The sequence below is a fragment of the Cucurbita pepo genome, chromosome LG09 (genome assembly GCF_002806865.2).
Source record: "Cucurbita pepo subsp. pepo cultivar mu-cu-16 chromosome LG09, ASM280686v2, whole genome shotgun sequence".
NCBI lineage: Eukaryota > Viridiplantae > Streptophyta > Magnoliopsida > Cucurbitales > Cucurbitaceae > Cucurbita > Cucurbita pepo.
In genome coordinates this window covers 9210446-9235855 of record NC_036646.1, presented here as the reverse complement: position 1 = coordinate 9235855, position 25410 = coordinate 9210446, and the positions used below count along the sequence as shown (strand labels likewise).

Here is a 25410-nt window from a genome sequence, read left to right as displayed (position 1 = left end):
TGTATGATTGCAAACTCAAAGTCAACAAATATAGCGAAGAATTTCTTTTTTTTTCAACCTCTTTAAAATAATGTTTTTTTTTTAATTTTTTATGCTATAATTTATATTTTAAAAAAATATAAATATTTATTATTATTATTATTATTTTGTTATAAAACTACTTTATTGTAAAAAAATAACATTTTTTTATATAATTTTTTAAATTAAAATTTGAGCTATATTTATATTAGTTTTTTAAAAAATAAAAAATATATTTGCATCTTGTTTTTATTTTATTTGTTTAAATTATTATTTTAAAAGATTAAGTGTGATGGAGAGATTTGAATATCTGATGTTTTAGTCCGTAATATATATGTCTTAACATTAAGTCGGTCAAGCTTATTTTTTAAAAAATAAAATAAAATAATTATTTTATTTAAAATATAGTGTTTTTAATAAATAAAAAATATATATATTAAATTTTGTTTATAAGGAAGACTGTGGTTGGAAGGAAAAAAAAAAAAAAAAAAAAAAAAAAAAAAAAAAAANCAGATGTAGAATCTCATAATCCTCCCCTGGACCTTGCTATCGCAGATGTGGGATCCCATAGTCCACTCCCTTGAGAACCTAGCATCCTTACTGCCACAACGCCCGAAGTTTGGCTTTGATGTTATTTATAACAGCCCAAGTCCACCGTTAGTAGAGATTGTTAGCTTTATAGCATGTTACGTATGGCATCTCACAGTCCACTCTCTTAAGAACCTAGCATCCTTACTGCCACAACGCCCGATGTTTGGCTTTCATACTATTTGTAACGGCCCAAGTCCACCATTAACAGAGATTGTTAGCTTTAGCATGTTACGTATCACCATCAGCCTCACTGTTTTAAACCACATCTGTTAGGGAGAAGCTTCCACATCCTTATAAGAAATGTTTTGTTCCTCCAACCGATGTGAGATTTCACAATCCACCCCTATTGGGTGCCCAACATCCTCGTTGACACACTGCCCCACATCTAGCTTTAACACCATTTGTAATAATCCAAGTCCACCGCTAGCAGATATTGTTCGTTTTACGTGTTATGTATCGTCATCTGCCTCATGATTTTAAAACGTGTCTATCAGGAAGATGCTCCCACAACCTTATAATAAATGTTTTGTTCCCTTCTCTAACCGATGTGTAGATTAAATTGGCCATTGTTGAGCCCAGAAAATCTAGAGGCCCAATAAGAGAAATGGCCCAGAAGGAAACCCATATAATGGGCTAATGGGCTATAGATAACTATACTATATATACATATATATATATATATATATATATATATATATATATTAATATTAATATTAGATTAAAAAAAAAGGTACTAGAATATAATATTTATTTAAATTCTTGAGTTTTTTTTTTAAATAATAATTTAATTTCGTGTAAATTCTTGATTTTTTTAATCTAATTAGTAAAATTAAGGCTTTTTTTTAATGCTAAAAATTGGATTTTCTCCATTCTTTATCCACACATATTAGAACGACATGTCGCGGACTTACATCTGAAGACGATGCGTCGTTCATGTCTAATAAGACGCATTTCGGGGTTCAGAGGAAAAAGAGAGCGAGCTTCCATTGTCGCCCTGTCTCAGCCTCTCTCTCTCTCTCTCTCTGCCGCCCAAATTTCCGGTTTCCGCCTCGAGATTTTTCGTCTCCGAAGAAGAAGAACGGTAGCTGCAACAATTTTAAGAAGAAGAAGAAGAAGAAGAATTGAAGGGATAAAGTTTGCGAGAGAAAGAGGAAGGGGAAGATGAAGACGACCAAAGGAGGTAAGGTGATGAACCCTACGGATGCTTATCGAAAGGAGCTTCGCAAGAAGGAATTGAAACGGGTAAATTGCTTCTCAGACCATTAATTTTGGAAGTTTTCGCTCCTCAGTGAACTCCTTAGTTCCACCAATTCATCTCATTGCTGCCTTCTTCCTTCAATCCTTGTTTGTGTTCATCTTTTTGTGTTGGTGCTGTGATTTCTGTTTATCGCCTTCTCTTTTTGCTAGCAATTGAAATTGATTGGATACAGTAGCTCGGTTGGATGTATTTAGGGATTTGCCAATCCATTTCTGAAGGATTGTGCCTGCATTTAGATTGAGGGTTTTAGATAAGTGAGATATCACAAGATTCTTCTGTTATTGTCCCAAAACTGTTGCATTTTGGAAGATTGGGACTGAATAGAGAATCTTCTTGTGTTGCAGAAAGTTTACTTTTAATGTAGCGAAACTGGATCAAAGTTGCTATCTCTGATGTTCTTACTCCATTTACATTTCCTTTGAGAAGGGATATTTCATTATTGATAATGAAATTGAGAAGTTTATTGGGGTTTTCTTGTGGTAAGGAGTATGTAAAGAAGGAGATTGCCTTCTCATTCATTGGAACATTGTCGGTATGTTCTTGGAGTTGCAGGGCCTAGATATTGTCACTGATTGATGGTTGACAACTAGAAATCAATTTTGAAGTAGTTTTTAACGGTCCAAGCCCATCCCACTCCACTAGTAGATATTGTCCGCTTTGCCCCGTTACGTATATGTTAGGGAGAGGTTTCTACACTCTTATAAAGAATGTTTCGTTCACCTCTCCAACCGATGTGGGATCTCACAATCCACCCCTTCGGGGCCCAGCATCCTCGTTGACACTCGTTCCCCTCTCCAATCGATGTGGGATCTCACAATCCATCCCCCTTCGGGGCTCAACGTCCTCTCTGGCACACCACTCGGTACCTAGCTCTAATACCATTTGTAACAACACAAGCCCACCTCTAGTAAATATTGTCCACTTTGACCCGTTACATATTGCAGTCAGCCTCACAGTTTTAAAACTTGTATGCTAGGGAGAGGTTTCCACACTCTTAGAAAGAAATGTTTCGTACCCCTCTCCAACCGATGTGGGATCTCACAATCCACCTCGTTTCGAGGCCTAGTGTTCTCGCTGACACTCGTTCTCCTCTCCAATCGATGTGGGATCTCACAATCCACCCCCCTTCGGGGCTCAGCGTCCTCTCTGGCACACCGCTCGGTACCTAACTCTAATACCATTTGTAACAACCCAAGCCCACCGCTAGTAAATATTGTCTACTTTGACCCGTTACATATCGCAGTCAGCCTCCCAGTTTTAAAACGTGTATGCTAGGGAGAGGTTTCCACACTCTTAGAAAGAATGTTTCGTTTCCTTCTCCAACTGATTTGGGATCTCACAATCCACCCTCTTCTAGACCTAGCATCCTCCAATGTGGGATCTCACATAGTTCCTCTTGGACTTATTTAACTTGGTATTAGACTCATATGGTAGTAAGTAATAGTAAGATCAGGTTTTGGAAAGATTCTTGGTATCATGACATTAAATTTAAGCTTTGTGCATTTATGGAATTTAAAACTTTGGAGGTTGAAGTTATTGGTGCATAAGAGCAAAAACTAAATCTTTTTATGAACCATGTAAATCCCCTTACAGTTTGCTTTTTTTTTTTGTTATTAGTGTTTTTGTGATGTGATTGTCCATGATTGGATTCAAATAAATAACCTCTAATAACAATTGTTAATGCATGCGTACCAGAATAAGAAAGAGAGGAAAAAGGTAAGGGAGGTGGGAATTTTGAAGAAAGATCCTGATACAATCAAGGAGCAAATTCAAAAGTTGGAAATAATGAGTAAGTTGCAATTTTTATGAACTCTATTAACTTTCTTCAGGTTTCTTTGTTGATTTGAGAGGCCTATTTTCTTATCTTGGTTCCTCGTGATCAACGTCAAGATGTTTATCTCTTTGGTTTTTATGCAGAGGCCGATGGTGCACTCGATAAAGCTAGAAAGCACAAGAAAAGGCAGTTGGAAGATACTCTTAATCTTGTATTAAAGAAGAGGAAGGTAATTTTGCATCTAATAACTTCTCGAGAGATTTTATCCATAAAAGTTATTTTGTGTAACAGCCCAAGCCTACCGCTAGCAGATATTGTTCTCTTTGGGCTTTCCCTTTCGAGATTCCCCTCAAGGTTTTTAAAACGTGTCTGCTAGAGAGAGGTTTCCACACTCTTATAAAGAATGCTTCGTTCCCCTCTCCAATCGATGTGGGATCTCACAATCCACCCCCTTTCAGGGCTCAGCGTCCTCACTAACACTCGTTCCTCTCTCCAATCGATGTGGGATCTCACATTTTGTTACTAAGATTTAAGACATAACTGTTATGGAGAGTGAGAACTGATCCCCTGTAATGATATGATTATTTATCGAAACACACACATTCATGTTAACTTTACGTAAGTTTTTTTCTGTTCCACCTATGGTCTTGTACTTGCGCTCTATGGGTATGTTACAACCACTATGCAAGCTAAGCATCCAATATATTCAACTTCGTGGTTTTCCTTTAGTTTGCACATTGACAGCAAGCTTTGATCCCAACAATCATCTTGCTATTCTCTCTTGGACAGGAATATGAAGAGAAGATGAAGGAAAAGGGTGAGGTCCCAGTTATGTTCAGGTATGAAAGGCTATCTTACACTTAAACTGCTTTTGCTCTTCATGCTGTTAAATCCGAAAAATACTATGGTTTATATTCAAGCACTGTTTTTTTTGTCTTGGTCAGTCATTTGGGACCTCCAAGAAGACGAACAGCTGAAGAGGAAGAAGAGAGAGCGAAACATCCGAATCCTGAAGTGAGCAAACTCTAATTGATTATCTGGACATTTATATCATTCCTTGCGTTGCGTTGCGTTCCTGGATTTCAATTTGATACTTTTCTGCCATTTCAGGACTCTGTTTACTACCACCCCACACTAAATCCCACTGGAGCTCCACCACCTGGGAAGCCTCCAATGTTTAAATCATCAATCGGTAAGTTAACTTCCACTTCGATCTTGCAGGAAAGCAGAAATTTACGGGGCGTTGATGTTTCACTGAATTTTTTGTCTGAATACATAGGACCAAGAGCTCCTCTGTCTGATGCTTCTACAAGTGGTGTTGCATCATCCTCAAACATGGAGCCAGAGGATGTTCCCTTGGCTGTACCTCCACCTCCCCCACCCCCTCCTTTGCCAGAATCTGCTAACATGGGCTCTGCTGATGGTTCAGCTCCACCTGATTCTTTACCTCTACCTCCTCCTCCTCCGTTGCCACCTAAGCCTGTAACATCAAACATAGGTTTACAATCGTTGCCTCCACCACCTCCTGGACCTCCACCAAGGGAACAAGTTTCTGGTCGCCCTCCCTTTATGCTGCCTCCATCTTTGCAGCAGTCGACTATGATGCACCCTCCTGGATCCAGCGAAGGTGAAAAGGATAGAAGTCGGCCTGCATTTTTGGACGATTCAACCTCCAAGGGGCCAGCACAGGTAATCTCTTTGTTTAACTTCTTCACATGGAATGGAACTGAAAGTGGCTGAGGTTCACTCACTACACCATGTGAGATAAGTTAACTAGCCTGGGTCCTGGTTCTTTACTTGACCTGTCTGTGCGTAGAAAAAAAGCTATATGCATGTTGTATATCTTTAGTTACATAAGCTGTAAGTACTTATCTATAATAACTGTTTGCAAGCTAACATTCTTATTGGTCTCCTTCATTTAGGTGCCGACTACTCTCCCGCCACCTCCTCCCCCACCTGGGATGCCACTAAAGTCTGCAAACGATCATTCTGAAGGCGTATCAGGTGATGAGGAGACAAATAATTCTTCAGTGGCTAAAGACGTTTCTAAACTGGTTCCTCCTCCTCCACCTCCAAGACCTCCTCCAGTACCTGGGCCTTCATTGATACCAACCTTGCATCCCGATGTATTACCCCCTGGAATTTCTCGATTTCCCCCACCTCCACCTCCGCCAGATATGCGGTCAACATTATCTCAACCTGGACTCCCGCTCCCGCCCGGAATGATGGTCCCGTTAATGGCAAGGCCTCCATTTGGGCCTCCCCTTGGACCTCCACCCATGATGAGACCACCTCTTCCTCCTGGCCCTCCTCCCACTTTTCATGAGGATGACCATAACCTACATATGCCACCTGTCCCTCAAAAGCCCTCGTATGTTAAATCTGCTGCGTCGACTGTTGTTAAGCGTCCACTAGCTCAGCATACTCCAGAACTTACAGCAATGGTAAGATGTCTTAATATGCTTGTCTGGTGCAATTTGACTCTAAAAATGTGCTGTCATTGATACTAGGAATGCTAGGGTACACCATTGCCATCGCTTAGTTCCACAAACTTTCCCTTCATTAGCGAGTTTAATATAAAATATTCCAAGCTGGCAGCTGTTGTATATGGCTGCTGGCAAGCTCTCAGGGAATGGATACTATTTGCTAAAGATGACAAGGAAATATATTACAAGAAGATAACTATAACTTATAATTAGCCACCTACTTAAACTAAACTGATTAGATTTATAATTTGGTTGTCTGCTTTCGTAGCTTGAATCTTTGATTTCAACCCAACTCAAGTAAAATTTCTTTAATAACTTCATTATTAGCGAAGAGCATTTAGAAGAAGGTACATGTTTTGAAATGTATCACAAAAAGGGAGTGAATTGGGGGCTGGTCAAGGGCAATTCATGCTTTCACGCCCGAAAAAGGAATTTTCGGGCAGTTCCGCCCTCGACAAGTGTTCAAGCTACCTGAATATGGAGGTAAGGATAAATTTATGATGTTGTTACTATACATGAAATTTATACGTTGAGATGTGTTTGTCTAAGCAGTTCTACCTAAACCAACATGTAGCTTTGGTCCATAGCATTTGGGAATTAGAAAGCTTCACTATACAATTTATCTTAATCTGCTCTAACCTCAGGAGTATCTTGCAAACTTAATACCATGTCACTTATTCAGGTTCCGGCATCAGTGAGAGTAAGAAGAGAGATCGCAGCACCGAAAGCGAAACCGAAGCCTTCTCCATCAACTGCAGCAGCACCATCCATTCCCACAGCTTCTATTGTAGGGAAACCGGAGTTGGTCAGCTCCTCATCAGCCCCTAAGAAACAGAGTATTGACGACTCATATATGGCATTTTTGGAGGACATGAAAGCCCTCGGCGCTCTTGATGGATGAGACGTTGAATCAGTTTATATTGGAAGAAAGGAGGAGAAACAAATGGCTTGTACGAACTTACTTGAATCGGTTCACTCTAAAGATGGTCGAACTGTCCTCGAGCTCTAAAGAAACCGAACTGGGGGCAGATTTGGGGATCATCATTGCCTCTGTCTCTTCAAGGTTTGCTTTGCCGCATCATATGAGGGTAACATATACCTGCATTAGTGGTACTGCTGCATTTCTTGATAGGGGCATTAACTTAGGCCTTGTATTGTGTCATGTAGACAGTCTTATACTTTGGAAAAATTGGAAATTGTTCATCAGATTCTATTTCGAATAGATGCCAACCTAATCTTACCCTTACTTTCTGGGGCTTGCTACTGATCGTTGTCAAGGAAGCTTAGCCTCGTTATTTCATTGAAGCAATTGAAGCAGCTCTGGATTTCTCTCTTAAATCTATCTGTTAAGATAAACAATTCAGTTCAGATAAAAATTAGAGAATTTATTTTCCAGATTTGATACATGTGAGTGAATTCTTTTCGAATCAATATTTTTTTTTCGGATTCTTTTCTTCGATCACTCAAAGAAAAATGAAAAACTCACACGTTCCACACAAGTCGACAGTCGAGGTGTTGAACTAACGTGCAAGGAGCATACTTGGTGTGGTGTTTTTGTCATCAACATGTTTTTACTCTCGAGTCTATGACTAGACCAGGTGGACCCAAGTCTTATATCACTTTTTATGTCCAACATGTTTAACACGTACGTCAGTGTTTAGATCGAGGGGTGTCAAGCTAATAGACTTTACAACATGTTCATTAATGTGACTTGGCTAGATAATCCTACCCCTAATATAATTGGCTAGAATTAACTTACCCTTTCAACTTGCCTACAGCATGAACGAATCATCATTAGCTCATCATCACGATCTTACTTGGACTTTCACCAAAAGAAAAAAGTAAAGACCACTAACCTTAGTGATGAATAAAAAATTGTTGGGTCACCTCTCAAACCTTCCAAATGGCATAGAATATATAAATTTTGGATTCTTTTGTTTAACCTGAAACAAGTGCATGTGGACAAATTATGAATAACAATCACAATAATTCTACTAAAACGTGCTGTATAAATGAGAAACACAAACTAGAATTGGTGTTAGCGAAACCAATGAAGAAAACGATCCTAGAGGGATTATGACCGCTTAGACCAAGGAAGTTTGAGGTAATAACACGCTGTGATACCCTTAGATGTTATGGGTCATACACGCGCTGCACTGATGTATTCAACGAGTCTATAGCTTTGGCCGACAGGCCCGAGTAATCTTTAAAATTTCATCCTGATGAGAATAGATCATTGCAATTGTTGGTCTTCAACAAGAAATTCTTAATAAGTGCGAGTCATCAGCTCGCGTTGACTACGTCCCTGTCCTTTGTACACATCGTGGGTCGCTCATGCTCCTACCCATTTTGATTTCAACTTTTCCCTTTCGCCACTTCCAACCCATCATTACAATTCTTGTTTTCCCATTAATAAATCCAAGTGGGTTCCTCTAAAATTTGAAACTTTTGTCCTTTCGGTTCACTTTTTGGTGGAGTTAGGTTCGGAAACCATTGATTGGAGCTATGGCGACGAATTCCATTCAACGGGTAGCCTTATCCGACTTGAATTTCTTTCTCAGAACCAGTGGGTTTCTCAACAACCGTATTCAATCCGACAGCAAATGCAAGTAAAGTCAACGAAACAGGTTTTCAATATCCATTAATAAAAGAAGCTCTGATATATTTGACCTATAATATTCATATGATTCGAAGGAAACATGTCGAGATCTTGAAGGGGATCCAAAGACACAGACAGTGGGTTTTCAAAATGGGACTAAACAAAGTCTAAGGGTATGAGATTTTGAAGTCAGTCATGGCCACCATGTTGTCTTTTCTTTTAGCTTGAAATGCTGACTGACAGCCCTTTTAGACTATTTACAATCTCTCTACCGTATGCCCTGGTTTTCCTGAGCTTATCCCAAGGGATGGACTGAAGAACATCTCTTTCCTCTCTCTCTCTAGCTCTCTCTGTTCTTCATCTATTTGGGCTATGGGGCGTTTCATTGGGTTCATCCTCTTCCTCTGTGGGCATCTGCTGCTTGTTCATCCTACAGTTTCACTTCCCTTGTGCTCTGATTCAAGTAGGTTCTTGTTCTTCTCTTTTACTTGGTTTAATGTTTACTTATTCTACTGAAAACCCTTTTTCTCTGTAGCGGCGCCCTCTACTTTGAACTCTACATTGGAGTTTTGTCCTTATAAGGGGAGTGTTTGCTGCAACTCTACACAAGATGGCAATATACAGAGACAATTTCAAGGGATGAACATTTCTGATCCTGCTTGTTCTTCCCTTGTTAAATCCATTGTCTGTGCGGTAAGCCTTGTTGATCCCTAAAGCAATATATATTAATGCTTAGTGTGTAGCCTGTTTGCCTTATGCTTTTGTGGAGGTTCTGTAGGAACTATGTCATGATGTGATAGTAACTAGATGATTTCTAAAGAGAAGTTGGTTTCTGCTATCTTTTACTGTGTCCTTGCTGGCACACCGCCCAGTGACTGGCTCTGATACCACTTGTAACAACCCAAACCCACCGCTAGTAGATATTGTCCACTTTGACTCGTTACGTATCATTGTCAGCCTCACTGTTTTAAAACGTGTCTGCTAGGGAGAGGCTTTCACATCTTTATAAGGAATGCTTCGTTTCCTTATCCAACCGATGTGGGATCTCATAGTCCACCTCCCTTAGGGAACCAACGTCCTCGATGGCACACCTCCTAGTGACTGGCTTTGATACCATTTGTAACAACTCAAGCCCACCGGTAGTAGATATTGTCCGCTTTGGCTCGTTACGTATCACCGTTAGCCTCACTGTTTTAAAACGTGTCTCTAGAGAGAGGCTTTCACATCCTTATAAGGAATACTTCGTTCCCTTATCCAACCGGTGTAGGATCTCACAATCCACCCTTCTTGGGGACTCAGCGTCCTTGCTAGGATATCGCCCGGTGACTGGCTCTGATACTATTTGTAACAGTCCAAGCCCACCACTAGTAGATATTGTCCGCTTTGGTTCGTTACGTATCGCCGTCAGCCTCACGATTTTAAAATGCATCTAATTAGGGAGAGGTTTCCACACCCTTATAAAGAATGCTTTGTTCCCTTATCCAACCGATGTGGGATCTCACAATCCACCCTCCTTGGGGAACCAGCGTCCTCGCTAGCACACCGCCTAGTGACTGGCTCTGATACCATTTGTAACAGCTCAAGCCCACCACTAGTAGATATTGTCCACTTTGGCTCGTTACATAACGCCGTTAGCCTCACGGTTTTAAAACGCGTCTACTAGGAAGATGTTTCCACACTCTTATATGGAATGCTTCATTCTCCTCTTCAATCGATATGGGATCTCACAATCCACCCCTCTTGGGGACCCAGTGTCCTCGCTGGCACATCACTTGGGACCGGCTCTAATACCATTTGTAATAGCTCAAGTGCACTACTAGTAGATATTGTCTGTTTTGGCTCGTTACGTGTCGCCGTTAGCCTCATTGTTTTAAAACGCATCTGTTAGAGAGAGGTTTCCCCAGCCTTATAAGGAATGCTTCGTTCCCCTCTCCAACCGACGTAGGATCACACATTCTAGTATTTCTACGTTTGTTTACAGTAAGGATTCACCTTAGCGTAATAACCTGATATGGACATTAGTTTATATGATAGACTGATTGGACTTGTTTGATGATCATCTTGGATACTTATTACTTGTGGTATCTGTATCTCTAACCTTAATCCAAATTTGTCTTCCTTATCATATCTACAGAGGTGTGATCCATTTTCTGGAGATCTATATATAGTCAATTCCACGCCTAGATCAGTTCCTCTTCTTTGCAACTCAACTTCAGAAAATTCACCACAATCCAACCAAGCAGCCACTGACTTCTGCTCTACAGTATGGGATACATGCCAAAATATCACCATTGTCAACTCCCCCTTTGCCCCTTCTTTACAGGGTCGAGCAGGAGTACCGACTAACTCGAGTACTAGCAAGCTCTCGGATCTCTGGCTGTCGAAAACCGACTTTTGCAATGCATTTGGAGGAGCATCCACTGAAGAATCAGTCTGCTTTGTTGGTGAACCTGTTTCCCTTAACAATACCAAACTTCCTAGCCCTCCACATGGCCTATGTCTTGAGAAAATTGGAAATGGATCTTACCTGAACATGGTGGCTCATCCTGATGGATCTAATCGTGCATTCTTCTCTAACCAAGCAGGCAAGGTTTGGTTAGCAACTATTCCCAAGATGGGGTCAGGAGGAGTGTTGGGGCTCGACGAATCGAAACCGTTCGTAGATTTAACCGATGTAGTTAACTTAGATACTCAATTTGGCATGATGGGGCTTGCATTTCATCCAAATTTTGCACAAAATGGAAGGTTTTTTGCTTCTTTCAATTGTGACAAAGTTAAGTGGCCAGGGTGTTCTGGAAGATGTTCTTGTAATTCTGACGTTAATTGTGATCCTTCTAAACTACCATCTGATAGCGGATCCCAACCGTGTCAGCATCAAAGTGTTGTTGCAGAGTACACTGTAAATGGCAGTGCATCCCAGCCTTCATTGGTATAAATCTCTAAACACTTAGCTTATTTTTGAATGCTTTCTGGGTTTAAGCTTGTGGGATCAAATGGAATATCAATTCTTATTTTCAGGCAACAACTGCAAAACCAACAGAAGTGAGAAGAATAATCACAATTGGTCTTCCTTTTACCTCTCGTCATGCAGGACAGATACTCTTTGGGGAAGATGGGTACCTTTACTTCATGATGGGCGATGGCGGCGGTCAAGGTGGTGATCCTTACAACTTTTCCCAGAACAAGAAGTCGTTGCTTGGAAAGATTATGAGGCTTGATATCAATAACATTCCAAGTAAGTCATAATATATCATTGTGGAGGTCCGTGATTCATAACATGGTATCAGAGTCATGCCTTTTAATTTAGTCATGTAGTGTCGAACAAAGGAATTGCTAGCCAAAGGGTGTCCTTTGTTTGAAGTCTCCAAAGAAAAGAGTCGAGCCTCGATTAAGGGGAGACTCTTTGAGGGCTACATAGGCCTCAGGGGTGGCTCTATAGTGTACTTTATTCGAGGGGAGGATTGTTGAGGGTTGTTGGGAGAGTGTCTCACATTGGCTAATTAAGGGGATGGTCATGAGTTTATAAGTATGAAATACATCTTCATTGGTACGAGGTCTTTTTGGAGAATCCTAAAGCAAATCCATAAGAGCTTATGCTCAAAGTGGACAATATCATACTATTGTGGAGGTCCGTGATTCTTAACATGGTATCAGAGCCATGTCCTTTAACTTAGCCATGTCAATAGAATTCTCAAGTGTCGAACAAAGAAATTGCTAACCTCGAAGTGGAGTGAAAAGTGACTTAAGTGTCGAACAAAGGGTGTACTTCGTTCAAGGGCTCCAAAGAAAGGAGTTGAGCCTCGATTAAAGGGAGACTGTTTGAGAGCTACATAGGCCTCAGGGGTGGCTCTATAGTGTACTTTATTCGAGGGGAGGATTGTTAAGGGTTGTTGGGAGAGTGTCTCACATTGGCTAACTAAGGGGATGGTCATGAGTTTATAAGTATGAAATACATCTCCATTGGTACGAGGTCTTTTTGGAGAATCCTAAAGCAAATCCATGAGAGCTTATACTCAAAGTGGACAATATCATACTATTGTGGAGGTCCGTGATTCTTAACATGGTATCAGAGTCATGCCCTTTAACTTAGCCATGTCAATAGAATCCTCAAGTGTCGAACAAAGAAATTGCTAGCCTCGAAGTAAGTGTCGAACAAAGGGTGTACTTTGTTCGAGGCTTCCAAAGAAAGGAGTCGAGCCTCGAGTAAGGGGAGGCTGGTCGAGGGCTACATAGGCCTTAGAGAGGCTCTATGGTGTACTTTGTTCGAGGGGAGGATTGTTGAATATTGTTGGGAGGGAGTTCCACATTGGCTAATTAATGGGATGATCATGGGTTTACAAGTAAGGAATACATCTCTATTGGTACGAGGCCTTTTGAGGAAACCAAAAGCAAAGCCACGGGAGCTTATACTCAAAGTGGACAATATCATATCATTGACGGTTCTCCGATACATTCAAACACGTGATTCCCCTCACACTGTTCTCATTTTTGTATGTACAGGTTCAGAAGACATTAATAAACTTGATCTATGGGGAAACTATTCTATTCCTAAAGACAACCCATTTGTAGAAGATCAAGGTGCACTGCCAGAGATATGGGCTTACGGATTGAGAAATCCCTGGCGCTGCAGTTTCGATTCAGAAAGACCTTCCTACTTCATGTGTGCAGATGTTGGGCAGGTTTGAACATCCCACTTACATTAGAATGTTCATAATGCTACTCATTTTGAACAACACTTCAAATAATTGCTATACCTGTTCTTACAGGATCGATTCGAAGAGGTGAACATCATCTCAAAGGGTGGAAACTATGGCTGGAGTGTTTATGAGGGTCCTCTTTTGTTTGTTCCAAATTCATCCCCTAAAGAATCCACACCTATAGATGCCATAAATCCAATCTTTCCTGTGATGGGCTACAACCATTCTTCCATAAACAAGAACACAGGTTCGGCATCGATAACAGGGGGTTATTTCTATCGGTCTAACACCGATCCGTGTTTGTACGGAAGGTATGTATGTTTATATGCATTCATAGTCTCTGAAATGACATTGTTCAGGACAATGCAAGTATTCATAGGCTCAATGTGTTCTTATTGAGCAGGTACTTGTATGCAGATTTGTATGCTTCTGCTATTTGGACAGGAACTGAAACCCCAAAGAACAGTGGGAACTTTACCACAAATGATATTCCTTTCAGTTGTGCTCCTGATTCTCCCATACCTTGTAGTTCAACTCCAGGAAGCCCTCTTCCAGCTTTGGGCTATGTCTTTTCATTTGGTGAGGACAATGACAAGGACATTTACATTCTAACCAGCAGCGGAGTCTACAGGTTTGTCCCGCCAAGTCGTTGTAAATACACTTGCTCGTTGGAAAACGTAACAACAACAGTTGGAAGCTCAAGTCCAACGCCGTCGCCTCCGTCTCAAGCAAGTCGGTCAACGAACTCATGGAGCTGCCTGGTGCTCCTACTGCTGCTGCTTTTCACTTGTGGCTGACTACATGGTTGATATGGAAGGGCACTGGTATGTACTAATGGGAAGAAATCTGCTCTTTTTCTTCTTCTTTCTTTGGTTTCTTCCACTGATTTGAGTTTATCATAACTTAGTTGTTGTGTGAGATAGTTTTCTGGTTGAGATTTTGGGACAGGATTTGTTTTTGGTGAAGCTGTTAATTGTTGTTGTGGAACCTATAGAATGTATAATGTATAAGGCATCCATATCATAAGAGAATCACCCTCAAGATTTGCTCCAATAAGAAGTACTTTGTGCATTGTTATGGTTTACAACTTGTTTTTAGTCCATAGAGGTTTAAAATTTTCAATATTACCATATCTTTGCCACTTCTTTGTTCTCCCATATCATATATAAGTTGGGATCTACGCGTAAGAATGAACGGTGTGAAGCATAGTTGTAAGATCCCACATCGGTGAGAGAGGGGAACAAAACATTTCTTATCTGAGTGTGGTATCCTTTCCCTGGTGAACTCATTTTAAAATCTTGAGAGGAAGTCTAAAGAGGACAATGACTGCTAGTTGCGGTGGCTTGGGCAAGGATGTGAAAGCCTCTCGGAAGCCTAAAGAGAACAATATCTGCTGGCAGTGATGACTTGGGCGAGGATGTGGAAACCTCTCGGAAGCCCATAGAGTACAATATTTGCTAGCTACGGTGGCTTGGCTTGGGCGAGAATGTGGAAACCTCTTGGAAGTCTAAAGATGAGAATATCTGCTAGCTGCGGTGGCTTGGGCGAGAATGTGGAGATCTCTTGGAAGTCTAAAGATGAGAATATCTGCTAGCTGCGGTGGCTTGGGCGAGAATGTGGAAACCTCTCGGAAGCCCAATGAGGACAATATTTGCTAGCTACGATGGCTTGGGCGAGAATGTGGAAACCTCTTGGAAGTTCAAAGATGAGAATATTTGCTAGCTGCGGTGGCTTGGGTGAGGATGTGGAAAGCTCCCGGAAGCCCAAAGATTACAATTGATGAAGTTTTTGGAAGAAAATGAAACTACTTTTTTCCAAGGCTATTATGAACGGTTTGACAAGCAAGTACAAGGTGGTTAAATAAAGTTCGATGAAACTTTATTAGACACTATGATAGTTAAATATGAGATACTCATTCAAATCTAATTGAGACAATGCCAATGGGTTGGTTTGATCCATTGTTCAAATAAAGTTCTGTCATTTTTGTACGATGCTCGAAGTTCTCTCCACGTCAATTTCAGGTCAATCAGTTCATGTTACTAAACCTTCTAAATTGATAATCTTAGATTAACGTATACTAACATGTCGGTATTGAGCAAGGCACGTTGACAATCATGTATATAATCTCACAAGCAAGTGACTAAATGCATCTCGAAGCTATATTTCTTAACATATTTATATCATAAGACACTAAATCCCAAACTTAACCAAATAAACATATAGATAGATTGAAGAAGAAAGATCTAACCATTTTCCTTCTTCATTGCTCATCACCATTTTCTTGCCTTGCTCCGCAAGCCAAAATCCTGACCAATCAGTCCACACTTTCAAGAACAGCTATTGATTTTGGAGACTCTTCTGATTTTTCTGCCCGTTTCTCTTCCTTTGTTGACTCAATCTCCGCCGCGCGCTTCAGCTCTTCCAGGCTACGAATCAACCTACGAAGCGAATTCTCAGCGACTTCTTGCCGGGATTTCGGCATGAGATTCTCTGCAACATCCGCCGGCGTGATTTTTGCTCCTTTGATAAGGTCTTGAATCTCCTCAAAAAGCTCATGTGTTTCGATGTTCAAGTAGTTCTTAGACAGTACTTTGAAGGCTTCAAAGGTGCAGTAAGAGAGCTCGATGTGTTTGTCCATTCGTCCACTTCGAATCAACGCTGGATCGAGCTTCTCCACGTGATTTGTGGTGAAAACGATCAGCCTCTCTCCGCCGCACGCCGACCAAATTCCGTCGATGAAATTCAGCAAGCCAGACAGAGTCACTCTGCTTTTCACTTCTTCTTCTTCTTTCTTCAAATGTTCCTTAATTAGCTTCTCTTTCTCTTTCACTTTCTCCTCGTCTTTCGAGCTTCCTTCCTTCTTGATTTTCCTCTGCCCTGTGAGTTCCAGTGAACAATCGATGTCTTCGATAACGATTATCGATTTACTCGTCGTTTCAATTAGAAGCTTCCGAAGCTCTGTATTGTCCTTCACCGCCGTTAATTCCAAATCGTAAACGTCGTAGTTGAGCAAATTTGCCATGGCGGCTATCATCGTCGATTTCCCCGTCCCTGGCGGGCCGTACAGAAGGTAGCCTCGTTTCCAAGCTTTGCCGATTCGAGCGTAATAATCTTTGCTTTCCCTAAATGTGAGTAAATCTTCTACAATCTCTTGCTTCTTCTCTGGATCCATGGCGATTGTATCAAAGTTAGCAGGATGCTCGAAGTACACTTCGCTCCACATCGTCGTTTGCCGGTGAATCGTCCATCGATTTCCAGTTCCATTAGTGTACAGCTTCCTCTGCCTTCGATTCACTTTGATTTCTCTCCCTTCCTTCAGTACATGCTTCAAATACGATTCAGTTACAAGGCTTCGATGCTTCTTGTGAAATTTAAGTTGATAGTATCTCCGATCGGGCTCTGGATACAGAGAGGTAGATTTCTTTGCCGATCCAGTGATTTTGCTCAAAGTCCACCAGAATTCGGCGTTTTCATATTCATCGGTAATTTTTTCGTACTCGTCTATATTCAGTGAGAAATTGTTCTTGTTATCCCCGACCTCGGCTTTGAGTCTTTTCGCATCATCTGAAAGTTTAGTGCTCAGATAAGATTCAACCGCTGCGAAGGCTTTGCTTCGATTGAGGCGTTCCCCAAGGAATTCGTAGATTGCGATTCGAACGTACGGATTAGGATAGATGTAATCGATGAACTTGTTTAAATATCTATGGAGATATTGGCGGAGGTTGTGAGGACAGTACTGGCGGATGATCGTCCACGTGAACATGATCGTCGCGAGTGTAGAGCTTGTGGATGCCAAAAGCTCCGCTATCGTCGGCGGCCTCCTTCTGACTATCGCTCTGCTGTCGCGGCCGTCAGAGTCGTCGGAATTTGAGGTTCCATTCTTCTTCGACCTTGTAGAAGTGATATCCATGGAGTTACAGTATGTAAGCAGAGGAACGAGAAGGAAGAAGAAGACGACGAGTTGGAAATTTTGGACAGTGTGAACGAAAACATTACGCGCCACAATTTTATAGACAAATTAGCGACGTCATTACCTAATGCGTGACACGTGTCAGTCTCCGATTAGTGGAACTGCTTTTTGTTGACTCGTCGAAGTCTTTTATCAAATGTATATATATATATACATACCACACTATTTATTATTTTATTTTTATTTTATTTTTATTGACCCGGTTCGATTTGGGTTGACTCAAAATTTTCCTCTTTGAACTAGCTCGGTTTGGTTTCAGAAAAAATAACTCAATCCAACTCAATATTCAATGTAACCTAACCTAGTTCATAAGGGTTAGATTGGTCGGATTTTTGGACTCGGTGACACTCTTAAAAATTGTCACATTAGATATTGTCCACTATGTTTCGTTATGTATCGTCATCAGTCTCACGATTTTAAAACGTGACTATAGGGTGAGATTTTCACACTCTCATAAGATTATAAGGAATGTTTTGTTTCCCTTTCCGACCGATGTGAGATCTCACAATCCACCTTGAGCCCAGCACGCCTATTGTTTATCTCTAATACCTCTTGTAACAACTCAAGCTCACTAATAGTAGATATTGTCTGCTATGACCTGTTACATACCACCGTCAACCTTATGACTTTAAAACGCGTCTACAAGTAAGAGGTTTACACACTCTTATAAAGAATGTTTTGTTTTAATTCACGGGGAATCACATACATTGTATCTATGTAACGAGTTTTATATTTTTTAAGAAAAAATTAAAAACCGAAAATAAACTTTTGAAATTTATATTTTTAGCCCTTAAAATATTAAATATTAAAAGTAGATAACGACAAAAAGAAAAACATAAAAAGTATTGTCCATGAATTTAATTTTCAACCAAAGAGTGCTGCGAAATTGTCCTTTCCTCTTATTTATTTATTTATTATTATTTATTAATTTTTTTTTTCAAAAATTTAAGGATATTTTTAAAATAAAATCTAAAGTTTAAGAATACTTTTATTAATTTCAACTGTATTTTTATTAATTTAAGTATTTTTATTAATTTAGTCTTAAGATCTGCTCGGAAATAATGAATTTGATATTTGGAATATTTATTTATTTATTATTTTATTTTATTGTTTTTATAAGATTTCTAACGGCATATTTTAATTTTTTTTAAAAAAATTAAGGGTATTTTTGAAATAAAATCTAAAACTTTTATTAATTTCGACCGTATTTTTATTAATTTAGTCGTAAGATCTCCTGGGAAATAATGAATTTGATATTTGGAATATTTTCTTCTCTACATGAACTAAAAAATTACCTAAAACCGAGGCTCGAGACAAAATACAAGGGCAGGATTCACGCCCGGGTGCAAGCAGCAGTCAAAAAAATGGTGTTGACTGCAGGTAACAACGAGGGCCGAACATCGGATCGGTTCGGTTCGGTGCGGTTCGATCGGTTTCGTGTTCGTGTTCATCTCATGTTGCAACACTCGGGTTTCACTCGTCTCTGTAATTTGTTCCAGAGGCAAATCATCTGTCTGGGAGATTGGTAATGAGCTGTGTGATAGTCTTCTATGCATCCAAACTGGCAATACTTGAAACTGTGCACATATTTCACTGCTTTTGAGCTGTTGAATTGCTCCACCCACATCCCCATACTCACATCTTCCATCTTAAATAACTGTTCAAACAAACAACACAATCTTTTGAATTCATGTTTTATGCAAAGAACTCGAGCTCGAGGTGCTGCTCGTAAAAATCAAACATACCCTTAATTTACGTCTCTCGAAGTTTGATATCACGAAACGAGCAATGTCGGAAGACACGATGTATCCTGGTCCATTTGCGTAAGGTGGATAATCTTCTTCTGGCCATTCCTGAAACATAAGATAACGAGTCTATGTTGCTTGATTTGTCTCGATAGATAAAAACGTGTCTTTGCAAGCATCTAGATGTGAGATCCTAGATCGGTTGGAGAGGAAAACGAAACATTTTTTTTTTTTTATAAGAGTGTGGAAAACTCTCCCTATAGAAACCTTGAGGGGAAACACGGGAAAGCCCCAAGAGGACAATATCTGCTTGTGGTGGGTTTGACCCGTTACAAATGGTATCAAAGCCAGATACCGAGTGGTGTGTCAGCGAGGACGCTGGCCCCAGAGGGGGTGTGGATTGTGAGATCCCACATTGGTTGGAGAGTGGAACAAAACATTTTTTATAAGGGCGTGAAAACCTCTCCCTAGCATACGCGTTTTAAAAACTTTGAGGGGAAGCCCGAGGAAACCCAAAGAGGACAATATCTGCTAGTGGTGGGTTTGACCTGTTACAAATGGTATCAGAGCCAGATACCGAGCGGTGTGCTAGCGAGGACGCTGGGCTCCAAAGAGGGGTGGATTGTGAGATCCCACGTCGGTTGGAGAGTAGAACGAAACATTCTTTATAAGGGTGTGAAAACCTCTCCCTAGCATACACGTTTTAAAACCTTGAAGGAGAGCCCGGAAAGGAAAGCCCAAAGAGGACAATATCTACTAGCAGTGGGATTAAGTTATTACACTAGATATGCAAGGTCAAGATATACACGAAACTTACCTCGTACGTGACAGCCCATTTTCCGTAGCGCAGGGGCTTGTGGTAGTAATTTATGTTGCCAATGTAAACGCTACCAGCTCGAGCTACACTCCTAACTTCATTCATAACCGAATCTACTTTTACAAACGTATCGTCGTCACATTTCATAATATATTTTGCAGACACAGCACGAACCTACGTAAACAATATCGAATTCACAGGATTAATCACGAGACGACTTCTCTTCGTATCAATATTTCAGCTAAAAAAAACTCACCCCATATTCACAGATGGCCACAGTTTTCAAAACCACAAGGTCATAGTTATCCATGTAAGGAACTATGACTATATCACCAAAAAACTCGGCTTCTTTCTTCAACTCGACGTTTACTTCTTTTCGTGCATGCTGCATAGATATGAACTCGGAACGGTTATAATCAATGTAACGATGCAGATTAACGTGAACTCGAACGAGAAAGAACTGTTCTTGTTGTTACTTACAAGTGCTACGAAGAATCGAGCTACAATCCTTGACGACTTTATAAGTTTATGCTGCATCCAAGACTTCCTTACAGCCATCCGCTCGGCGAAATGGTTGCCAGCAGAGAGAATGCCGATGAAAAGATCTACCTCGCCATCAGGAAGAAGCGGTGCTTGCCACCTTCTCGACTTCTCGAGGTGCTGCTGAGGCGCGAAACTAGGATGTGATCTTGGCAAAGAAGCAGCCAACACAGACTGAACGTCAATGTCTCCAATGGCGGATAGTCCAGTGGCGTCTTCAAGGGCAAATCCCTGTAAAACAACCATTAGGGAAGGAAGAAAAACGTTCGGTAAACGTATCGGTATCGATCATTTCTTTACTCACAGTTCGATAAGGGAACGAAATAACATGTTTCCCATCAACAGTGACATGGTAACCTTCAAAGCCTGCACTAAGCGTTAGAACAAAGAGCTTGTCTTCAGCAAAAGGAAAAGGCCAGTCTATATCCATTCTTTTTGTTCGACCAATGAGTCGGTTCAACCACCACGTCGCCTTCGACTGCTCTGAGTGCCCCTCGTCGTCTCTTATCCACTTTTCACATTTCACCTGGCCATCAACTGTAAAAATCTTAAGAATTACTCAAATTGGTAACAACTCAAGCTCACCGCTAACGGATATTTTCACACCCTTATAAAGAATGCTTCGTTCTCTCTCCTCCCCAACCGATGTGGGGTCTCACAATTGGACATGAGACGTTGTACCAACACAAACACTGGGCTCCGAAGGGAGTGGACTAGAGGGTCCCACATCGATTAGAGAACGAGTACCAGCAAGGACGTTGAACCCTGAAGGGAGGTGGATTGTGAGATCCCACATCGGTTGGAGAGGAGAACGAAGCATTCTTTATAAGAGTATGTAAACCTTCCCCCTAGCAAACACGTTTTAAAAGGGAAGCCCAAAGAGGACAATAGCTTGGGTCGTTACATATATCACGATTCAGAACGATATCCATAATGCTCTCAACAACCAAGCAGAATCAAACAATACATTGTTGTGATATACAGACTAAATGAAACAGAACACAATAACAGGAGCCTAATGATCAGAAAAACATCATCAAAAGACCAAACTCTAGCAAAATCAATGTTTTGTTCATATGAATTCAGCAAAATCCAATGCTATGGCAAGCTACAAACCTATAAAAAGATATCAATATTCACAATACCTGTCTCTTCATTGGCCTTCGACTTCCAGCCTTCGCATCGAACCGCCGAGCCCCATTGCATCCTGTAACAAGTATTCAGTTCAATCACAGGCCTCCCACTCCAATCCCCTTTCAATCTTGGATTGAAATGCAAAATCCTTGGAGGATCTTCACCCTCCACAGTGTTCAAGCCCTGCAACTCCAATATAAACTGTGAAACCATCACAGATTCTTCACCATTTCTCACCATAGTTATCTGAGGATCATATTCAGGATGAGCAACTCTCGGCTTACCCACAAGCGTTATGTGGGATCCCAACGTGAGCCCACAGGGCAGCAACATAACACCACCATGAGCTAAAAACTCACCCCCAGATAAAGAAATTGAATGTGGGCAAGAAGAGTTTGATTCTTTTTCAGCCTTCTTCTTCGCTATATGATGAATCTTTCCAGATTCAAGTTCATCCCAGAATTTCTTCCCCACCTCGGAAGCAATCTTTGCAGACCTGTAGAACTCAGAAACTGCATCTTCAAGCCCTGATTCGAACGCCTCCGTTTCCAAAACCAACCCAGAAATGATTTTATTGAACTGAGTTAGTCGACTTGGAGTCGGCTGTAATGAATTTCTAGATATATTCTCCAAAGGGCGAGATGGGGCTTCTCGTTCTTCCAAATCTTCCTCGCTCTCAAGCGGAGGAGGCCGAGATAAAGAATCTGGAGAAACTACGCCGGACCCAACTCGGAAAACAAGAGGAATCTCTAAAGAAACAAGAAGGAGATACAGAAATCCGATGAACAAAAGGATTTGAATCGATCTCTGTCTCGTTAACGAGACGATCATATCGACTTTTTCCGATTTGGGTCTCTTCATTTCTAGTTTGAAGGTAGGGATTTACAGAGATACCCCACCTTCAACTCCCGGAAAAGAAAGAACAACAACAATCTTCCTTAAAGAAGAACTTGAAATCGATTGGATTAATCGAAAACCCTCGATCGTTAACTGTTCTTCTTCGTTCTTTTAGGGGAAAAGAAACCCAGATGAACAGTTAACGCGATTCTAAACAGAAATTTCTTAAAATTTTGCGAAATCGAAAGAGACCCAACACTCAAAATGTTGTTAAAAATGAAATCAAAAATGAAAAAGGGTAAAGAACTCGGGTCCGATGAATATAAGCGCGTAAGAACGGTGTTGAAGTCGGTGAAGAAGATGGAGGAAAATGAATGGTTGAATAGAATAATGGGGTTTGATTTTTAAATGCGTGAAGAATAATGATGAAAACTTTTGAAAGATAAAGCAATGGCTTTCCAACGGAAACAGATGGAATCTTCTTCCAATGAGAATTTGAAAATGAGAGGAGGTGGACTTGGTCTCAGTCAGCTTTCTATATAGTGTTGTTTCCACCCAACGGCTCCTCCTCGTCGCTTTCCTTCACTCTTTTTCTTGTTTTTGTTGCCTTCTAAGCCCCTTTTTGCTTCTTTTTTGTGCCGTTTGGTGAACTTCTTTCCTTCAATCTATTCATTTTGTTTCAAAAAAGTTTCGATTTTTAGTTTAAATTCGCTTACCCAACTAAGTTCATGAGTGAAATATGAACCGATTTGAGCTTGTCGGGAGTCTAACCCGTGTTTGACTAAGAATACAATAAAATATAACTGGGTTTTGTTTCTTATGAGTTTAAAGATACGTGGAGTAAGAGAGTTCATCTGTTTGACGGTCACACTAGTAGAGCTTACCCAGCTGAGTTCAAAAATGAAATATGAACGGATTTGAGCTTGTCAGGTCTAATCCGTGTTTGATTAAGAATACGATAGAATATAACCGGGTTTTGTTTCTTTTGAGTTTAAAGATATGTGGAGTAAGAGAGTTCATCTGTTTGAGTGTCATACTAGTAGAGCTTACCCAATTGAGTTCAAGAGTGAAATATGAACGGATTTGAGCTTGTCGAGTCTAATCCATGTTTGACTAAGAATAAGACAAAATATAACTGGGTTTTGCTTTGAGTTTAAAGATACGTGGAGTAAGAGAATTCATCTGTTTGTCTAAGAGAGAGACATAAATGAACTGAGAGGAATAATAAGAGTGAGATACTAAATATAGAATGACTAAAAAATGCTTAAAACAATTGAAAGTTAATATCCATATCAATAAAGTGCATCTTCCTTTTCAAAAGTTTAATCATAAAAACTCTAAGTTAAGCATATTTTAGTTCGTGTGAGATAGTCTTTACTTTAAGAAGCTAGGACGTTGAGTCTCAAAAGGGGTAGACGGTAAGATCCCTCATCAATTAGAGAGAGAAACGAGTGTCAACGAGAACGCTGACCTCGAACTCGAAGTGAATTATGAGATCCCATATCAACTGGAGAGAGGAACGAGTGCCATCAAGGACACTAAGCCTCAAAAGGGAGTGGATTGTAAGATCCCACCTCGGTTAGAGATGAGAATGAAACATTCTTATAAGGGCATGGAAACCTCTCCCTAGCATAGGCGTTTTTAAAAACTTTGAGGAGAAATCCAATAGGGAAATTCAAATAAGACAATATCTGCTCGTGGTAGACTTGGGCTGTCACTATATATATATATATATAATTATAAATAAAAAAAACTCATGAAATGAATATGAAGAAAAAGTCCAAAAGAAAAAAGACAAAATAGAATATTGAGTAAAGTAATTAAACGTTATTATTATTGGAAAATCTTATGGGTTGGGCTAATCTAATAATATTTATTTATAATAATATAAATATATAAATATATAAATAAAGGAAGGTGAGTAGAAAAGGGTTGTTTGGAAACAGGGTTGGGGAAACCAATAATATGAGGTTTTGTTGGATGTGGTTGTCATTTGGCACGTCTTAGGACAAGAAAGACAGCCAACCAAACAAGAATATCAAATGATTATGTTTTTTTTTTTTTTTTTTTTTTTTTTTTTTTTTTTTTTNTAATAATAAAATGGGAATATTCTTCTCACCTTTCTTGCCGTCTCGCTATTCTCTATGCCCTTTTCTTGTTCTATTTTTATTTTTAAATGTAAATTATTTGTTAACTAAAAATAAATAGAATTAATTATTGAGGTTTCCATATTTTTCATAATTTATTGAGTCTGAAATTCATTTAAATATTTTAATGGAAAATATTTAAAATGTAGAAAATAAAATTTGTAGAATTTGGTTGTTTTTTTTTTTTTTTCTTTTTTAATTCAAAAAAATAAATAATAAAATTTTAGATTTTTTTTTTCATATTTTGCTATTTTTTAAATTTATAAATACTTTAAATACTATTTTTTTATGTCTTGGTTGTTCCGTTTGAAAATGTCCATTTTAGTGGCTTAAAACTATGTCCTCGATGTTTGTTGTCTTACACTATCGTGGGTTGATCTAATTTCGACACGGGTTGCGACCGTAGCCTGCACACGTCCTTCTTACGAGTCAACGAGAACTCGTGTGCTAACTCTCTAAACATTGTCAGAAAGAACGACTCTCTCGATGCGATCTTAGGTCAAGCAAGACCATTCGTTATGTTTAAAATAAGTGGAGGAAAAGAAACATCCAAGATTGTTGGTGCGAGATCCCACGTTCATTGGAGAGGAGAATGAAACATTTCTTATAAAGGCGTGAAAACCTCTTCCCGATAAACATGTTTTAAAATTGTGAGGCTGACGACGATATGTAATGACTAAAAGTGGACGATATCTACTAGCGGTGAACTTAAGTTGTTACACTTTGTATTTAATGAGTTGGTTCATATTGAAAAATGGTTGGGCTGATGACCCAAACAACTCCAATAGAGATTCACA

The 25410-nt window shown here is 39.9% G+C and overlaps 4 protein-coding genes across 6 annotated transcripts; 2 read left to right on the top strand and 2 right to left on the bottom strand.

Moving 5' to 3' along the window:
* The first annotated feature begins 1561 nt into the window (after window positions 1-1561).
* Window positions 1562-7427, top strand: LOC111801681 (WW domain-binding protein 11-like). The gene is made up of 9 exons (XM_023685780.1): window positions 1562-1851; window positions 3563-3656; window positions 3785-3870; window positions 4431-4480; window positions 4586-4655; window positions 4752-4833; window positions 4921-5330; window positions 5564-6085; window positions 6810-7427. The coding sequence occupies exons 1-9, from the start codon at window positions 1771-1773 to the stop codon at window positions 7026-7028; spliced, it is 1614 nt and encodes a 537-aa protein (XP_023541548.1). The 5' UTR covers window positions 1562-1770; the 3' UTR covers window positions 7029-7427.
* LOC111801682 (AAA-ATPase At3g28580-like) lies at window positions 7387-17386 on the bottom strand. 3 transcript variants are annotated; one of them, XM_023685782.1, is made up of 3 exons: window positions 15672-17386; window positions 7984-8070; window positions 7387-7470 (listed from the first exon to the last, which is right to left on the bottom strand). In XM_023685782.1, the coding sequence occupies exon 1, from the start codon at window positions 17331-17333 to the stop codon at window positions 15738-15740; it is 1596 nt and encodes a 531-aa protein (XP_023541550.1). In that variant the 5' UTR covers window positions 17334-17386; the 3' UTR covers window positions 7387-7470; window positions 7984-8070; window positions 15672-15737. The 3 variants fall into 3 exon arrangements, with proteins under 3 accessions (XP_023541550.1, XP_023541551.1, XP_023541549.1); XM_023685783.1 differs by lacking the exon at window positions 7984-8070 and having other exon boundaries at window positions 7397-7470; XM_023685781.1 differs by lacking the exon at window positions 7387-7470 and having other exon boundaries at window positions 7546-8070.
* On the top strand, window positions 8547-14507 carry LOC111801680 (HIPL1 protein-like). The gene is made up of 7 exons (XM_023685778.1): window positions 8547-9189; window positions 9262-9419; window positions 10861-11655; window positions 11745-11961; window positions 13227-13405; window positions 13493-13734; window positions 13827-14507. The coding sequence occupies exons 1-7, from the start codon at window positions 9099-9101 to the stop codon at window positions 14218-14220; spliced, it is 2076 nt and encodes a 691-aa protein (XP_023541546.1). The 5' UTR covers window positions 8547-9098; the 3' UTR covers window positions 14221-14507.
* Window positions 17387-18625: 1239 nt separating the features above from the next.
* Window positions 18626-22987, bottom strand: LOC111802253 (hydroxyproline O-galactosyltransferase GALT6-like). Its single transcript, XM_023686553.1, has 7 exons — window positions 21641-22987; window positions 20800-21032; window positions 20436-20726; window positions 20212-20340; window positions 19956-20129; window positions 19139-19246; window positions 18626-19050 (listed from the first exon to the last, which is right to left on the bottom strand). Exons 1-7 carry the CDS (start codon window positions 22488-22490, stop codon window positions 18841-18843), a joined length of 1995 nt encoding a protein of 664 aa, XP_023542321.1. The 5' UTR covers window positions 22491-22987; the 3' UTR covers window positions 18626-18840.
* Between the last annotated feature and the right edge of the window lie 2423 nt (window positions 22988-25410).

Coding starts and splice junctions, on each gene's coding strand:
- LOC111802253 (XM_023686553.1), bottom strand. CDS start 22,490: ATGAAGAGACCCAAATCGGAAAAAGTCGATATGATCGTCTCGTTAACG. Junction 21,033..21,640: donor GAAGGCCAATGAAGAGACAG/GTATTGTGAATA, acceptor AGATTTTTACAG/TTGATGGCCAGGTGAAATGT. Junction 19,051..19,138: donor TCGAGAGACGTAAATTAAGG/GTATGTTTGATT, acceptor TTGTTTGAACAG/TTATTTAAGATGGAAGATGT.
- LOC111801682 (XM_023685782.1), bottom strand. CDS start 17,333: ATGGATATCACTTCTACAAGGTCGAAGAAGAATGGAACCTCAAATTCC.
- LOC111801681 (XM_023685780.1), top strand. CDS start 1,771: ATGAAGACGACCAAAGGAGGTAAGGTGATGAACCCTACGGATGCTTAT. Junction 4,481..4,585: donor GAGGTCCCAGTTATGTTCAG/GTATGAAAGGCT, acceptor TGTCTTGGTCAG/TCATTTGGGACCTCCAAGAA. Junction 4,656..4,751: donor CGAAACATCCGAATCCTGAA/GTGAGCAAACTC, acceptor CTGCCATTTCAG/GACTCTGTTTACTACCACCC.
- LOC111801680 (XM_023685778.1), top strand. CDS start 9,099: ATGGGGCGTTTCATTGGGTTCATCCTCTTCCTCTGTGGGCATCTGCTG. Junction 11,962..13,226: donor TGATATCAATAACATTCCAA/GTAAGTCATAAT, acceptor TTGTATGTACAG/GTTCAGAAGACATTAATAAA. Junction 13,735..13,826: donor GATCCGTGTTTGTACGGAAG/GTATGTATGTTT, acceptor CTTATTGAGCAG/GTACTTGTATGCAGATTTGT.